The 18,431-nt window shown below is 39.5% G+C and overlaps 1 protein-coding gene across 2 annotated transcripts; it reads left to right on the top strand.

Annotated features, from left to right (window-relative positions):
* Positions 1-2,767: 2,767 nt before the first annotated feature.
* Positions 2,768-15,922, top strand: itgb6 (integrin, beta 6). 2 transcript variants are annotated; one of them, XM_072380830.1, is made up of 16 exons: positions 2,768-2,951; positions 4,895-4,964; positions 5,154-5,233; positions 5,396-5,594; positions 5,692-5,938; positions 6,079-6,244; positions 6,358-6,519; positions 7,111-7,206; positions 7,469-7,558; positions 8,523-8,657; positions 10,534-10,951; positions 11,034-11,256; positions 11,815-11,909; positions 14,040-14,156; positions 14,244-14,410; positions 15,624-15,922. In XM_072380830.1, exons 2-16 carry the CDS (start codon positions 4,910-4,912, stop codon positions 15,717-15,719), a joined length of 2,346 nt encoding a protein of 781 aa, XP_072236931.1. In that variant the 5' UTR covers positions 2,768-2,951; positions 4,895-4,909; the 3' UTR covers positions 15,720-15,922. The 2 variants fall into 2 exon arrangements, with proteins under 2 accessions (XP_072236931.1, XP_072236930.1); XM_072380829.1 differs by lacking the exon at positions 2,768-2,951 and having other exon boundaries at positions 4,745-4,964.
* The last annotated feature ends 2,509 nt before the right edge of the window (positions 15,923-18,431 follow it).

Below are 18,431 nucleotides of genomic sequence, written 5' to 3'. Positions count from 1 at the left end.
CCCTCTGCACACAAAACTGGTGGCTGTATTGATTGCCAGGCAGCAGATGGCGTTGTAAGCCACAGCAGTTCAATATACAGTCTTTGATACCAGAACTAATATTCAGTCATGGATATCTTTTGGCATGACTGTGTCTGATGTTATGTATGCAGCTTATGATGGATCAGATGAGTAACATGTGCAGCATATGTGCTCATGCCCTATCCAATTCCTGCACTATTTCAGGCACACAGCCTTTGTAGTTTCACTCTTATACCGGATCTCTTTCTTAAGCTCAGACTTAGCGCAGCTGATCCCAGAGACATGAAGGCACCATGCCCCCATCCCTTACCAGTCAAAGGGATCAAAACCTCCAGGGTGCTAGATTAGCTATCACACCCACCAACACACACCACCCATCCTGCTCCAGTGCCGAGAAAATACATACATGTCCCGTGTAGCTTATGCACACACTCGTGTCAATCAAATTCCTATTGTGAAGGCATCAAACCTTTGAACATAAGACACAAGCCAAGCAGAGTCTCTCTTTCCTGTCCACCAATCTCTGTCTCTTTTTTAATTCTCCACAGCTGAAAGGACACATGGCACAGATCCCCTGAGAAAGACCAAGGTCAGAGGAGGGGCACAGACATTAAGAGGAGAAGCCTCCGTATCCGATATCATTTATTTAGTGTGATTTAACAATTCAACACATGGGACGCATCCAAGACATGAAGGCAGCTGGAGAATAACTTATAGAATCCCATGTGTGAACAAAACCTGTTGAAAAAGAAGAAAAACTAAAAAATGTTTAAGTTAATTAATGGAGTGCTTTTTACAGTCTGATTTGCATTTGTCTGCTTAAACAAGCGATTCAGAAAAATTCCTTGGTCAATATCAAAAAAATCTGTTCTGATCTCCACATGACCTAATAAAGATTTAAAACTTTAAATACCTTTATTGATGTTCAATAAACCTATAGATACATTTCCGGGATGTGGAATCATGTTTGGTTCTTACAAACCTCCATGATTCTTGTCCACGTCACTGAAACATTTTGCTAAGCCAATGTCAGTATATCTCTGAATTTTAAAGCTTTTGTTGTAAGAGTTTCTTCAAATGGTAAGTCAGGGCCTTACAGTGAGTTTCATTTTATTATGTAGAGTACGAATACTAGGAATTTGTTTTAATATAAGTTTGATTGAGAGGTACAACAGCAGCTTTTTCTGATCAAATGCTTACGAACTGTTACAGAAAGCCTACAGCAGAATAATATTATGGGTCCATAAATATACCCCAGAATATAACACTATCAGCGATGGATTATTTTCATACAAATATTTTTTAGTTTGAGAGCTAAACGCTAACTTAGAAATAAATAGTGAGACTTGTAACATACATGCTCGATTGTTACTCTGAAATTCTTGGCTTTACAAGTGTAGTTCAACAACTTCATCAGAAGCACAGTAAAGGTCAAATGACTGTTATTACACAAAGCATAAAAGCAGTATTTGTTGTCACTTCTCACTCAAACTTCCTGTTATTTTGATATCAAAAACAGTTCCTCAGGCTCAGTCACTCAGTCAATGCACAGCCAAAAAAGAAACGACAGAAAACCACAGCTATTGTCTTTTCTGTGCACTATTTTCTGTGTTCTGCACTTACAATAAACGTCTGTCATCACAGTCCATGAAATGAGTGATTCATCTGCAATTATGATAATTCTTTGGACAAGCTGGAAAGTTATCAACTGCAGAAATAATTTTCTATGAATATTCACAAAGGTGGTAAAAGCAGATTTGTTTCTCCAACTGAATACATTCTAAATTCACTTTTGGTTTTCCCTTCACCTGTTGTTACTCTGTGCTGAGGCTTTTAGCCATTCTAGCATGAGCTCTGCACGCATGCAACTTGGTTTCCCGTTTTAGGCCGAACTGGATGAATCCAACAGGCATTGGTGCCTTTTTTCCTGCACCGCCACACTGAGGCTGATGTTCTTGGCTTATAACAAAACATCTATACAAGTGTTCTATGGTGAATTATGTTTCCAATATGCTTCTGCCTTGATTCCAGGGCTGCTTTGAAAATGTTTGCAATTTCTAAACACATTTGTTCATCCCAGTTATCATCACACATGCTGAACTTCAACAGTATGAGCGTGTTTATATGCAGTTCTAAAATTTTCAACTCAACAGGTAGATTCTTGTTTATATCTTAACTGAGAGTCTCAAAAAGAGAGCTGCATGTTGACGCTCATGTAACAGCCACATGGGGAAATACTGTGATCCTCCATTCTTTTATAAAGTGGGCCTGTATTTTATTATTTTGTGCATGTATGTGTACACCTGCATTCCTGCCATACCGCTGTATGAAGGAGGCTGTACTCCATAGCTGGCACTCTCTCCCTCAGCTCCAACTCCTCTTTGCAGCAGGAAGTAATGGAACTTGAACAAACATGAGCACACACACGCACAGTCCAAACTTATCACAAAGTCCTTACTTTTGAGTTAAGGAGTGTAGGGGTGCAGCCTCTAGAGTGCAACACTGACACATCAGTCAGGTCTCTTAATAAGGGAGTTGGCTCCTCTGGAGGTCCCACAGTCAGCAGTTGTTACTGTCACTCATTATTGCCACAGCCTCCTTCTACACACACATATGGGCAAGCTTGAGCTTGTACAGACACCCACACATGACCCTCGCATGCATACATGCACACCCAATCACCCACTTTCAGACGCGCACACACAAACACACAAAAGCACACCAAGGAGCATGGGCAGCAGGGTCACCCCAGCGCCATGCTTCATAAAGGGCGCCGTTACAATAGGTTTACTGTTACTCTGAGGAGAGCAGGGACACAATAGGACTAAATGTGCTGGCCTGATGTTTCTCCAATTCTTTCCATTTTTCACTTGATGACAAGGAGGAAAGACCGAGAGAGGACAGCATGTTATCAGAGGACGGCCCTGAAGGTGAGTCTCCTCATAGGCGGGTTACTGCACACCTTCATTTTTAGGCATTGTAAATGTGTATAGTGCTGAGAGAGACCTAACAGAATTATGTATGAATTTTGATTTAACTTTAATGAGCTTGTTTCTCTTGAAAATTCACAACATGCTTAGCTCAAAATAGTATTTTCAGGTTTATGAGAGAAAACAGCCAATTCCCCATAACTCATTGGAAACCCAATAGGTATTAAGTTTAGTGAAGGGAAGTCAGGTTGAAATGTTAGACAGCAAGGTGCAAATAGGCCACCTTTATTACATCGAAGGCATCCAACCCATTTAATGAATGAGTTGTTGCAAAAAAAATGCTGCATGATTGCATCATATTAGGGTTTTTTATGAGAAATCAGAAATTCAGAAGAAAAGGGAGCATATAAGAGATAAACTGAAGGAGGCATGAATGAAGTGGCAGCTACACACATGCACACATCAAGAGATGGGTGAGAATACCAAGAGCTGAGCAGGGAGGAGCTGAGAGGGATTGGTATAAGAGGAGTGGAGAAGGGGGTTTGGTTGGGGGTGACAGATGGGACTTGCCCAGATTCAGAGGGGCGTGGTGCTAAATTGTGAGATTCCTCTGAGTTGGGACAAGCAGTAATATTTGCACTGCAGCTGTCAATGGTCCAACACCTACGCAGCTCCACACCCTCTGACCCTTGAATTTTACTCACACATGAACACACTTACAGCCATATTCATATCTTCCAATAGACCTGCAAAGTTGTTTTTGTCTTGAGTTAATAGTCAAACTGAAAAATTCTTCTATGATTAGGTTACTATGATTCATGCTCCTGAGTTAAATATTAACATATTTTTTGTTAAGGTGTCTACGTAAAAGAGTTTTGAGGCTGCTGCATTTGCTCATGGTGTGGCTTGTTTATATTTTATTAGCATTCTTCAGGAAGTTCAATGATTAAACAATTATATTATAGTGCAGCTTACCTAAAGATTTGAACATTGACAGAGTCATGGAAAGAGAGTATAAACAGTAATGTTGGTACAGAAAACTCCTATAAGTACAGTATGTAAGTAAATCTGGAGCACCTATTAAAGCTAGACACATAGGTTGCCTTATGTAGGTCAGCTATGACACAACTTAATCCAATAAAAAAAACTTCATGATTATGGGGGAGAAATAAACTAATAAACACAAAGACTTTTATCATGAATATAGTATGTCTGGCTGTAACTTTCTATCACTTGATCTATGGAGGCAGATGCATACATTTAGAGCTCAGTTTCAAACATTTTTGAGTGAGATAAAACTAAGCACATTTGTTTGAGTTTTTCTGTGCTCTTTTGCTTTTTGATAAAATATTAGATGATTTTCATTCTTATTTTGAGGTTAATGGCTCTTTTGTGGACTATTTAGGAGGTCACACATCTCTAAAACATACAAGTAATCATAATTATTATGTTGTTTCAAACACCAACATCGCTGTAAGTAAGGGGGGAAAGCTAAGGCACAGTGTAAGTTGTATTATAAATGTGAAATCTTGAACAGGAAAGTTACTTTAGCTGTTAGATAATGGTAATGAAGTAAAAAGTACAACATTCCCTCTTAAATGTACCCACCTTATTACTACAGGCTGTTGGCCTATATATATTTTTTGCTTATTTTTAAGGTTACTTAAATTTGTATTGTATTGACACAGTGAATGATTAAAGAAAGAAAAAGTAAAAACTGAATGATTTCAACTCGCGCCCGCCTCGCTTTCTCACCTGGACGGAAGTGGACTTAAAAGGCAGCGCAGGTAAGAGCGGCACCTCACCTCCTCCTCTATCCAGGTGCAGCGGGACGGCAGCGCTCTACTTTCCTGTTGAGGAAGAATGAGTCTAGATATGATTAGCTCTTGTAAATAGCCCATGAGAGAACTTGCAACATTCTTCTTCTGTTTCTTCTCAACCAGTAACCTCACGGACCAATGGGGCTTATACTGCTGAGCCTGATTCTCCGGTACTGGATCAACACCGTGGAGGGTAAGCGGGAGTTTTGTTCGGTTTGAAATACTAAAGGTTGTCACGCTTTTCATGGGCAAACAAAAAGTAACATTCTTCAAGGTCCAGAAACTTATCACACTTTACAATTTAGATCCTCTCCCCAGGGAGTCTTAAAATAGTAAGGAAACTGTGGTTGGTGTTAACAAGTTCACTGTGACTGTGCTGCAGGATCATGTTCAGCTGGCAGTGCTGTGACCTGTGATGAGTGTCTGCAGCTCAGTCCTCACTGTGCCTGGTGCACACAGGAGGTAAACAGCCTTGACTCCATGCATTGATTGAAACTGTAAAATAATGTCATTTGTTTGGCACAGATGAGCAAATATACGATTGTGTGTTGATGTATTACAGTATGCGATAATACAACCTCAGTCCTCACTCTGTAAACAGTACAATGTGTGGCTTTTCCTCAGAATTTCACAGACTGGTTTGCAGTCTCAGAAAGATGTGACACACTGGATAGCTTGCTAGAAAAAGGATGTGCGAGGGGCCACGTTGAATTCCCAATTTCCAAAGGCCAAATCCTCGAGAATCGCCCACTTGGGAAGAAGACAAGCAACCCAGACAGCACTCAGATTTCCCCACAAAAAATGGCCCTCAAGCTGCGACCTGGTATGAAGTCCAAAGTATTTTCAATTGATGACTTGTCTCCAGAGGTGGTTCTTCATTTTTCAGACAGAAATAAGGGCTTGACTTTGTTATTGCACAGGCAGTGAGGTGACTTTCCAGGTTAAAGTTCAACACACAGAAGATTATCCTGTGGACGTCTACTATTTGATGGACCTGTCAGCATCCATGGTCGATGATCTGGAGCGAATCAAAACCTTGGGCTCCACTCTATCTGAAGAGATGGCCAACCTCACCAGTAAATTTCGAATGGGATTTGGCTCTTTTGTGGAGAAGCCTGTCCTTCCCTTCATCAAAATCACAGAGGAAGAGCTGATCAACCCCTGCAGGTATACAGTTAATGTTCAAACAAAAGCAGAAGGCTCAACAACATCTTCTGCTTTCCATCTTCTGTTGGAACTTTGAACAATATCATGTTGTATTTCACGTTGCGTAGTTCATTTTCATCTGCTTTTTTTCTTTGCTCCAGTGATGTGGGCACAACTTGCCAGCCAACATTTGGCTATAAACATGTCTTGTCTCTGACAAGCAGAACCGACAGGTTCAACGAGATAATCGCTAAACAACTTGTATCTGCAAACCTGGATGAGTTGGAGTGTGGCTTTGATGCTGTCATGCAAGCAGCAGTTTGTGGGGTAAGATTTTCCATGTAAAATGTCTAAAAATCTAAAAGGGAAATATTAGTTTGGAATTTTATCTCACAAGTGTTCTTAGTTGATAAGTCAGTGCAGTTATGTTTTAATAACAGGACAAGATTGGCTGGAGGAATGACTCAATGCGTCTGCTGGTGTTTGTCAGTGATGCTGACTCACATGTTGGGATGGATAGTAAGATGGCCGGCATTGTGATTCCCAATGATGGGCAGTGTCACCTGGATGCCAACAATGAATACTCCATGTCCACAAAGCAGGTAAACCTTCGTCCTGGTAGTCAAAAGGGATCCACACAATAAAGGTTCAAATCCACCTCATCAGAGCTCAGCGACTGCATCCTTTCCCTAAACCAATGCTGTTTGAAGCGGTTTTCATAAAAGATTATCCCTATCTGCACCAAAATTGAATAGCTTTGTCTTTTGCCAGCTCTTTAACTCTCCATTAAATTTCACGAAAATCAGCTTGGTAGTTTTTGTCACAAAGGTTGCCCCAGTGCAAGTCAAAACTAAACCAGATCTTTATCTTGCAGAAAATTGGAAAGTTGGTCCAAATATAGCTAAAGGTTTAAATTTTCTGCCCAAGCTGTCTCAAACTCAAACCGTACCCAAGTCTGGCTACCATTACCGGGCAAGAGCAGGCTCACTTGTGGTGAGTTGCTGTCTGAGAAAGTCAGTTGGGCCAATTCAGGCAGCTATCTGAGCAGGGGTTCTCTCTCATAATACGGGTGGTGTTTTTATGATTAATATTCTGTTTGTAAAATTCATATTGTTTCACTTTCTTCATTTAAATCCATTGATCGTCGGTCTTACAGTCAGAGTCAATATTAAAGATTTCGCTTTTTTTTTCAGGAGTATCCAACGCTTGGTCAGCTCATTGATAAAGTGGTAGAGAACAACATCCTGCTGATATTTGCTGTGACAGAAAATCAGATAAACAACTATAAGGTAAAATCACTTCCTGGAAAGTTATCAATTCTCTCCAGCACAGTAGTTTCATACTAGAAAAATGCAAGTGTTTGCTTCAGTGTTACAATTACTGAGGGTAACGTGTTTATATACTGAGTTGCATTCTCATTCAACCTGTTAGAACAAGCCCGGTTTTCTGCCTTTGCCTTTAGCATTTTTTTTGCCTTTGGGACTAGGAGCGAGGCTAACCACTTTTGTAACAATGAGATTACTGTTTATCTGTTTTTGTTTTTCTTCCTAGAACTATGCAAACCTCATACCTGGCGCCACGGTTGGTGTTCTGGCGTCAGATTCTAGGAACATCCTGGAACTGATCATCACAGCATACAAAGTAAATAAACAGCCTTGGTGATGTGGATGTGCAGTGATATGAAATAAGCCAGAAAACACCTGCCATCGTGAAAGCCCTAAAAGCTGTAGCTGTGCTATTATGATCAGGTTATTTGTCAAACTTTGTTGAACTTGAGCCCCGCATACATTAAAAAGAGCACACGAGTTAACCTTCTGTACATCATCATTTTTTTATGACAGACAATAGGTTGCAGACCCAGTTTTGCTCCAGCATGTTTGAAAGCAAGTCACTGCTTGTCCTGGCTGTTTGATCTCCTCTGACTCTGACTTGCTCTTTCTTCTTCACTCCTCCTCTCTCTTATGTATGCGGTGTCGTTATTTTAAATCTCCCCTGGCGGTGATGACTGGTGTTGGTGCACAGTCCTCTAATTACATCGCCAGTTACGTCGTTTACACCCAGGTTAACTGCACCAATAGAGGAGTCCCTGTTATCATACTAATTGTAGATGTGGTGCTTACAGGAAACGCAGTACAAACAGCAGAATATTCTACAAAAGTAAACAGATACTTAGCATTACTTTGAATTTTGGATCAACCTTTGTTGAGGTTGTTGTTGCTGAGTGATATAGACATAGTACAATTGCTAACCTACAGGAAATGAACCCACTGTTAGCACCCAGACAGTCTGACGCAGAGTTCATTTGTCATTCAAACACAGTCATTTCTTTGGCTGTGGTTTGCTGTCATTCTTTTCTTAGGTGCTTTGTATAACCAAACACACCTGGAATGATGACTCACAAAAACACACAGAATGAGGCTGGAGGTGCCATACTGTGAACACATCACAGTTCACTGTAGGGTGAAAGGATAATTACACTTGCTGCTCTGGAAATCCCATTTCATGATAACTAAAGTCATTACACCACAGTTTATAAATCTGTCTGTTTTAGAGAGCAAACTTTGTATTCACTATCTATTGCTTTTCCATACAAACTGTTTTCCAGGAGCTGCGTTCAGAGATTGAGCTTGAGGCGCTTGGAGACACAGAGGATTTGCAGATGTCCTTCACAACCGTTTGTCCAAATGGGACTGTGTTTCCTGATCTAAAACGTTGCTTCAACATCACACCGGGAGAGACGGTCAGTCCTCTGAAGCTTCTGCTTCACTTTGCTCCGTTCTTGTGTTTGTAGTGTGACTTTTATACAGGCCAGTACAGTTCAAAGTACTGTATAGGTGACTCATAAACTAATGAGACAGATAAGACAGGATAAGACATCTTAGAGGACAAAAACAGCAGAATTGTAAAGTTAAAATCTGAATTGGTGAAATTTATGATTGAAAAGAATATAAAAAGTCAAAAACAATAAAAACAACATGCTTCCAGGATTTAGATCTTATAGGAAAGCTACTTAAAGCTTTAAAACATAAACACTAAAAGCTGCCTCGCCAGATGGTTGATGGCAAAGTCCCTGATTCAGACATTAAAGGCATTTATTCTGAAATCAGAATGAGAAAAAAGGCTCAGCTAATACTAAAAGGTAAATGGGTGTAATATGTGTTCCCCTTCTGATCTTCATCAGTGCTCGGGCAACAGAGTTGGGAATCAGTTGGACCTCAGATAACAGTTACTTTAGTCAATCCTGCAAGTTCTTTTCTTCTTCTGAGCCTCAGCATGTGTAATCAATAGTTTTTAAGAAGTGAAATGGTATTACTGTCCTGTGTGAGATCAGCAGACATCACCATATAAAGCTGTGTAAACTCTTTATTTTATCTAGAGCTGCAATTAGTTTACTAATCAGCTATATGTTAGAAAGATATTCAGTAAATGATAATTGATAAGCCAGACTTTTTTCCTGTTCTAACTTGTCAGATAGCAGGATTTCAGTGTTCTTCAGTCCTCTGTACCAGCGGCAGCTGTAACTGCTGATGTGTTGTTTGCCGCTGGGGTGGTACCTTGTAGGTAACTTGGAAGAAATTGTCCGAATGTCCACTTGGATTAAAAAAATAACTGACTAAAATTTGATGATCAAGCCAAAATTCAGGAATTCATAAGCCAATTATGACAAATTAATCCAGAAATCCAGTCTAACAAGAAAGAATTATAACGTGATGGCGACATTCAAATGACAGACTGGCAAAGGCGTTCATTGTAGTTACTAGTATCTTATTTATCTTAAAACTATTATTAATATGTCATTATTCCTCTTTAAATATAAATTGAATAAATTTTCAATTTTTACATGCAAAGGAAGACATTTGGGTACCTTTGGGTGCCGGAAAATTTAGTTATTTTCTTTTAAATGATAGAAAAAACTAAATGAAGATGCTCTTCTTCTTGTGATCAAACAGACTATAGAGCTTTGAGAAGCTGACGGTGCACAGAGGGATCTGTGGAAATCCTTTGTTACAACTGGGATAAACCACTGTCTTTCAACTTCTAGAGTTTTCATCAGGATATTGTTAAACTGAAAAAGAAATTAAGTGGCCATTTATCAGTTCTGCGTCCCAATGTTTGTACTTGGTGTAACTAGATTGTTTAGGTGAGTTAAAATCGAAAAACTGGAAACTGCATATTTTTCTTACTGCCAACAAAATGTGAACTAAACCAATTACTTTGCAGAGAGTTTTTTTTCATTAAAACCAAAGCTTGACTTTTTCAGGTAGCTGAGAAAGTCACCTAAACATCAGGACACAACATCGATTTTTGCAAATTTTAGTTAAACTAGGAGCGTATAGTGAATAGAATTGGCTGGAGAACTACTCAAATGTATATTCCTACACATTAGATTTTTAGTATTCATGGTTTCTGGATATTTCATGTGGGATTGTTTTAAAACATTGCACAGAGCTCATGTTCTTCTAAAAGAGGGAACATATCAGTCATTACATCAGTGGCAGACTTACTCACTTTCCACAACGGTGAAGCTTTACAGCATTAAGGCCCTATGGAAATTCTTACTGGGATCAGTATTAGTTTTGTACGTAGTTTCATGGAACCTCTTTTTTACTCTGCAGGTAATATTTAATGTATCCGTGGGCCTTCCGGGATGCCTGTCAGGAGTCCGGCACTTCTCCCTCAAACCGGTGGGCTTACAGGACGTCTTGGAGGTGGAACTGGAGTCTCTTTGCTCGTGTGACTGCAAGCAGCCTCTTCCAGGAAACAGTAGCCAGTGCACTGAGGGTCGGGGAACTTTCCAGTGTGGCGTGTGCGAGTGTCAGCCGGGGTTTCTGGGAGCTCAGTGCGAATGCAATGAGGAGAGCGCTTTGTTGAGTAACTGCCTCGCGACCAATGACTCTGAGATATGTAACGGTCAGGGTCACTGTTATTGTGGGCAGTGTGTGTGTCATGCATCCAATTTTGGCCGCATCTATGGACCAAACTGCGAGTGTGACAATTACTCCTGTGTTCGCTTCCGTGGGGAGCTCTGTGGAGGTGAGTAATTCCATTTGAATGAGGCGACTTATTCACTTTGTTTTGTCATGGGCATGTTTCTTAAAGGATTTTATGTTTGTAGGTCATGGAGTATGTGACTGTGGGGAGTGTCACTGCGATGACGGCTGGACAGGGGAGTATTGCAACTGCAGCACCAGCAGTGAGATGTGCATGTCGGAGGACGGCGGGCTCTGCAGTGGCAGGGGGAAATGCAAATGTGGCCAGTGTGTCTGCTCTGTTCCTGGAGCATCTGGGGACAAGTGTGAGAAGTGCCCAACATGTGGAGATACCTGTAGCACTGCAAGGTGAGGAATCACTTAAATGCCATCTCTCTCTCATCTGAATTTTTTTTAGCTTTCCTATTATGTTTGACCCTGCCTTTCACCCAGAGGCAGCTCCATAGGCTCCAGACCCTGAATTGGATTAAGTGGGTATATAAAATGGATGGATGTTATGATTGCTATTGCCTTGCCTAAGAGATATAAGACGGTTTTCCTTATGCCACATGATCTGTCTGTTCCTTTAAGTTCAGGGATATCAGGTTCTGGTCCCCTTGTTCACATGTGTCTACACCTTCTAAGTAACATCAAAAGAAACTAATGTCACCAACAAAGTACTAAAAGATTACCTGTCTCCATTGTAAAGCAGCTGTCAGGGCTGGTGCCATTTGATACCAGTGTTACAGGTGAGAGTGGTGATAGCGAGTGAGTCAAGCCTTGGGAAAACGCTGATAAGTGACCAACAGTGGGACTCTTTGGGCCCCGTGTCAGTGATTACAGCCCCATTAAACTTTGGCTACCAGGGGTTACTCTATTATCTCTTAGATGAATCTGACCTTTTGTTTTTTTGTGTTTTAACAACAGGACCTGTGTAGAGTGCCATCTTCAGGAGACGAATGATTCTGGGTTGTGTGATCAAAAGTGTAGCATTGCCAAAATATCCATCAACAGAACAGCAGGTAAGGCTGGGTGAATGGTGGGTCATGTTCATACGACCTGTTTGGGCCGTATCATGGGCATATAATCAGTCTACAGTATATTGGAAAGTTTTTTTTTTAAATTTTCATTATCTGATGAGATTTATGCATATGCGTATTTGGCACACACAGTCTGCATGGTTATTTGGGCTGCACATGATCAACTACAGAGACACTCAGTGGACTCTTGCGAACTGGTGAGAGTATATTTACATCACACCAGCCTTGTGCACCAGCAGATGTGGGAGCCTTGACCACCCTCTAGGACTCTCTACTCTGGCTGTTCTGGCTCTTGAGGAGCATCAGTGCTTCTTCACTATCAGCTATCAAAGCTATGATGTCATATAATAAAATCGTGATGTTCCCTGTTCTGTTACAGCTGTGGAACTTTTGTTGCATGTTCCACTTCATCTCTTTCTCTCATTCATTCACACCCATACACCTACATACACTGCATCTCCCAATGTCACCATATAGTAAAGACCAAAGCCTTGTTTGTATATAATCTTAAAACTTTAAAGATACTTCACAGAACCAAAAACACAGCCATACTCATTACTAAAATATTTCTTTGGAGTGGAGGTTTAGGCTTGGGGAGTGTGCACAGGATGACCCAACTGTTTGTCATCCATGCTGATACAATATCTTAACTGTGCCTTGGCATCCAAACTTGAATATCAGATTTCTCTTGGAAGAGACTGACAAGGAAACTTTTAATAAACGGTCTTTGGTTGCAACTGTCACCATGACATGATGACTTAAGAATGATGGCAAACAACACAACATCACTCTGAGCAATTGCCAAAGAAGACATGAAGCTGGTTTCAAGTCTATGCAAGTCGACTTTCATTAGTCACTAATGTCAGCTCAGATAAGTGGAGAGGAGTCATTAAAAAAGCTTGACATGTACTTTGAAAATCAGCCTAGAGAAAAATGGGTTTAGGCTATGTGTTTTTAATAAAGTGAATGTTAGAAATTAAAGTTTTGTATGAGAAGAAACCTTTATGTCACTACCGTATTTTTCGGACCATAAGGTGCACTTAAAATCCTTTAATTTTCTCAAAAATCGTCAGTGCGCCTTAAAATGCGGTGCGCCTAATGTATGTATTAATTCTGGTTGTGCTTTCTGACCTAGAACCGATTTTATGTGGTAGATGGCGCTCATAAATCTGTCAAAATGTTTTAGCACGGCCTTGGTAAGCTGTGAAGCTGCACTGCTTGATGGTTTGAGCATTACGGCCACCGTAGTCACAAGCCTCGTGGAGTAATACGATCTGTGCTTCAACATTAAGATGTGTGCATTCATTCATTCATTTTCTATACCCGCTGCCCCAAAAATGGCTCCTGTTAAAAGATATGCTTACGAAGCGCATTTTAAACTCAACGCTATCAGTACAACAAGTGAGTTGAATAAAGTTTGACTTGTCTGAGTTTTGTTTAATTTAATGCGCCTTATAACCCGGTGCGCTTTATGTATGAGAATAGACCAGTTAGCAGTCAATCATTGATATTGATATTGATATTTATAGCCCGAAAAATACGGTAACTAACTCAAATGCATTTACGAACTAAAATTTGTAGTAAATGCTTGTTATCACTAGAATTTGTTCTCAGCTCAGTTTGTGATATCTGTATCAACATGCTAAGTTTCAGCATGGGTCAGCGATTTGGAGGAATGCCGACCTTGATCGACTCGAGTGTCTCTCTGAAGTCTGCGCCCTCCTCTCTAACACAACACCATCCATGTCTTTTCGGGTAGCGCGGGACAATGGGGAACATATTATTTACCTTGTTGTACAGGCAGAGCTATTGTGGTGCATGTGAATAGCCAGAGGACCTGGTCTTCCTTCCATAGAACAGTTCATTTTAAAACCGCTGTACTTGTGCAAGCTGAGAAGTATATCTGATTATCAGGGAGGATTTTCAGACTTTGTGTGGTCCACACACATGGGCACACAACAGATTGTAGACTTTGATATGGAAATCACACTGACAGCACAACAGAAGAGAGTATATCCTTTTACATTCAAGTGCAATTACAAAAGGGAAGATGATATATTTAAAATAGCTTCACTCCTTCCTATGAATGTGTATGTTCTCATTGCTTTTCAGATTATGACAAGAGCCTTTCAAAGGTGTGCACGCTAATGATGGAAAATGAGTGCTGGGTGTCTTTTAGTTTGGTAAAAGATGAGACGTGGGCGACTGCCTACAATCTCCACATGTATGGTAAGCTTTTCAACACAAGAAGCAGATAAAACCAAACATTTTATAAGGCTGGGACAAGACTTGTGACATCCTCTGTTCCTTTCTCAGGATGCCCAGAGCCCCCCAACATCCCCATGATTATTTTGGGGGTCTCCCTCTCTGTGGTGTGTATCGGCCTGATCTTGATGGCTGTGTGGAAGGTGCTGGTATCAGTCCACGACCGGAAAGAGGTGGCCAGGTTTGAAGCAGAGAGGGCAAAGGCAAAATGGCAGACGGTAAGACCTTAATATGAAAAAAAAAAAAAGGTTGCCAATAGTCTTTGGTTTCTTATTTTCAAGAAAAAAGGGGGAAAAATCCAAGTGGAACACCAAAAAGCAACAAAACATTGATCTTATAAGAAATATTACTTATAACAACAGGCTGACATACATTTAACAGTAATAACGCCATATGATATGATAGACATCAAATAAGTTTGTAAAAGAAATGTTGGAACAGGAGAAAAATAATAAAACATATAGATCAGAAAGGAAAATAAGAGGTCAAAAGGCAAGTAATGATCAGGTGCTCTCAAAGCTGGCACTGCAGACTTCCCCTCACACCAAATGAAGACATTGTTGCCGTCGCAACAACAACATATAGAAAAATATATGGATATTCAATCATTTGTTTATTAACTGAGGCATATTTACTTGAGCAGATTTAATTCCATTTTACACAGGTCAAAAACCACACCAACACCCAGTAAGATCTTCCTTTTAGTGCAACGGAAAGTATTTAAGCAGCATTCAGTCCTGCATCAAATGCCTCTGCAGAAGCCATGGGTATTTAATGGCTCTGCCTCTGATTAGCATTGACAGAAACACAACACCCGGGTGCAAACACAAATATTTTATGAGGGTGCTCAAGTTGTGAGAATGAACATAGCATATTTTTCCTCAACAGAAACACATGTATGAACTATATAATCTCACACGGTGGTCCTGAAAATACACATAGAGCTTGTATGTTTTACAATTCATCCATCATAGCTATTATTATCTCATGTGGATATCATCCTACACACACAAAAAACAGCCTATAGATACGTTGCCATCTCCCAATTCATGGATTGGGACTTTACTACTAATTGGAGACGTGAACATACTCATTTTCTTTTCAATTTATCTGGGGTTGAAATGATCGATTAAAGCCGCTTGACGTAATCGTTGTGATTATAGTTGTTGTATATTTTTTTTATCTGAAAAATATTCACTGGAGCATTTTGACTTTTTTTTTTGTTCACAATTTGTGTTAAAAGGGCTGAGATGATGAAAATACTGCTCAGGTAAACTGGAGGCATCAGATTTGACCAACAGGACTAACCCACCTTTAGTTTGATAGTTTCATGGAGATTGTTAATTGTAACAACCACACTGAATATCTGGGCTCTCGTTTATTTGTGAAAATGTTTAAATGATTTTCTTCCATTTGTGTTTTTTTGTCCAGGGGACCAACCCGCTGTTCAGAAGCTCAACGTCTACGTTTAAAAATGTAACTTATAGGAACACACAGAGAGAAAGGATAATTACAATGAACTACTAATGATTAACTGGAGGCCAATGCAAACCATCATCTGAGTGCACTTGAGTGAGTGTGTGTTTGTGTCAGAAGAATTTTTGTACTAAAATTGTTTTAATTGTCTTAATTCAGAGACATTTCAACACAGTGGGCAACACTGTGAAGAGAAAACCCCGACTTGATGAATTTACTGCTGTAAAAGTGCACTGCTGAGGTTTTACTGTAATTGCACGATTCAACACAGGCGCTTGTGTACTGTGACGTGCAGTTTGGAAGAGAGGACTCTGCGTTGAGAGGTTGACTACTGAAACAAAACTTTTGTTTTGTTCAAATGTGTGTAAATACACAGCTGTAAAATATGTTTTTTTTTTAAATATAGTTTGTTGTTTCATTGCAAAGCAAGGCTGAGCCTTTAATGTAAATAACTTTTGTTGTGCTGAGTTTTTTTGTAGCACATGGGACACAAATAAAGTAAAATATTGACCTGTCGTAAAATGATTTGTGTGATTTCAGGGTTGGATATGGACACATGTTGCACCGTATCTCTAACATCTTCTCGCAGATATTGGTCAGATCGGTAGGACTGCAACAAAGCTGATTAGTGGCATCTCTTTCTTCTCTTGTTTCATTGTAAGGTTGAAAAAGTGAATTTCATCGTGAGATGAACAGAAAGATTGTAAAGAAAATTGTACCAGATGAGGTTGGTCCGACATTTTTCTATCTTCACGTGGCCTTTTTTAAATTTAGGAGTAAAATCTGAAAACAACAACAAAAAAACCCCCAAAACATTTCATGTTTTTCAGTGTGTTCGTTCAACAACTTACTGTATTCAGAAAGATTCAACTAATCTAGACTTTGAAGCCAGCAACACACTCATAAAAAAGTTGGAAGGTTGAGGGCAGAAAAGTTCATAGAAAATACTGCTAACAGCATTCGGAAAGATTCTACAGTCAGCAGGGTAATTGGTGTCAGGTGAGAGTGTCGACACTGGGCATAAAAGAAGCCTTCACCAAAGGCTTAAGTAGAAAACAAATAAGCGGCCTACCGCTGCTTCACATATGACTCACGTCAAGTGCCGCCACTCGCACCAGTAAGAAGTGTTACAGTGTAGACAGCATGTGGCCACATGTCCCAATCATAGGCTACAGCTTTGAACTAATAACTTGAAAAATCTGTATTTTCATAAGTGATATTTTGTCATGAAAGCAGCAGAACAACCCAGCTGGTATATATTGTTTTCTGAATAATTAAAGTCTAAATTTACTCTTAATATTTCTACATTTTATACCTTACTAGTGCAGGTACAATACAGGTGGCTCACCAGTTTATGTCAGCAGGTGGCATAGTTTAGATTATTTTAAACTTTAAAGCGCATAATTAAATTAACATTACATAAATTATTTGTATTACACGATCAAATATTTATCACAAAAAAGGTTTTCAGCCACACTGAGACTTTAGTTTAAACTTTTGCGTGGACAAACACTAATTTAACTTGGTGACATACCTGAAGAGGGATATTTCTGATGGGATTTGATGATAAGAGCAACTGTTTTGACCCATAGTGTTCAGCGCCAATAAGTTCTGACCTTTGGTCTTTCCATACAAAAATGGGTTCTTGCTCACTGCTTTGTGCCAAACTCCATCAGAAAGTCACTGATTTATAAATAATATTAGTCAAATATTAGTCCTGGGTAATGACAGTGCTGTCATGTCAGTGAGTTGGATAATATGTGGGTCTGTGCAAAATATATAGATTAAGCCATCATCTGTAGTTTTGTTTGGGTTTTGAATCAGAGGCATATAATATATATACATATATATATATATATATATATATATATATATATATATATATATATATTGATGCCTGTGCCATGCATGCCTCACATGTCCATTACAGGGGTGTAAATTGAGTTTATGGTTATCCTTTTTAACACTAAACATGTTTCAACTGAATATCCAGAGGAATGTTTGATAAGGCGTGGTCAAAATGCCAATCTGACAACTAGAAATGACATTTTAGGGTAAGAACATTTAGATTATGGATATTTTTGAGTAGTTTCCACAAAATATAGTTTATTTTACTGTCAAGTTACAAATATCTCACACTAAAGTTAAACTGATAAAAAAATGCCTCGTGCATTAATATGAATATAGCTGTATATAGTGATCAATACAGAATTTGTATATTGTTGTATTATTATCACTGAAACTAAAATAGTATCATTTTATGTATTTTTTCAAGTTGGAGTTGAAGTTATTTGAATGATTTTTACGTATAGTGCGTTAAGTTTGTTTTTCCTTTTGTTATATTTAATGAAAGGAAAAACTTAAGGAAAATTTCAAGATTACTTTGTATTGTTAGCCAGACAAGTAAATGTTGAAGATTGTTTTGGGGTCATGGAACCTTGAGAGAACCCTGAGGAAACTTTTCAGTTATGTTTCTAAGAGATTGTTCAGTTCAAACCTTCAGAAAACATGCTCGAAAGCCTTGGACGTTATTAAATGAAACCTCTGGGAACGTGAGAGAATCAACGTTCTCAGAAGGTCGGTGGGTTCTCTCCTGCTCCCTGTAGGATCTGTTAAAGTACCCAGACTCTCCCATGTGCATCTATCTGTCATTTTGTTTTGTATCTTCTGAAGCCCTTAGGTTAAAGTAGAAATGAACTTTACTGGCTGTGCCCCAGTGGAAACAGTGTGGAGCGGCAGGAATGCAGCTCTAATAGCGGACAG

This window comes from Leuresthes tenuis, unplaced genomic scaffold (assembly GCF_036924035.1).
Source record: "Leuresthes tenuis unplaced genomic scaffold, fLeuTen1.0.hap1 SCAF_2, whole genome shotgun sequence".
NCBI lineage: Eukaryota > Metazoa > Chordata > Actinopteri > Atheriniformes > Atherinopsidae > Leuresthes > Leuresthes tenuis.
This window is presented reverse-complemented; position numbering and strand designations above follow the sequence as displayed.

Excerpts from the sequence above, each read along its gene's own strand:
- itgb6 (XM_072380830.1), top strand. The coding sequence starts at position 4,910 with ATGGGGCTTATACTGCTGAGCCTGATTCTCCGGTACTGGATCAACACC. Across the intron at positions 4,965-5,153 it reads CTGGATCAACACCGTGGAGG|GATCATGTTCAGCTGGCAGT; the intron begins GTAAGCGGGAGT and ends ACTGTGCTGCAG. Across the intron at positions 10,952-11,033 it reads CCGTGGGGAGCTCTGTGGAG|GTCATGGAGTATGTGACTGT; the intron begins GTGAGTAATTCC and ends TTATGTTTGTAG.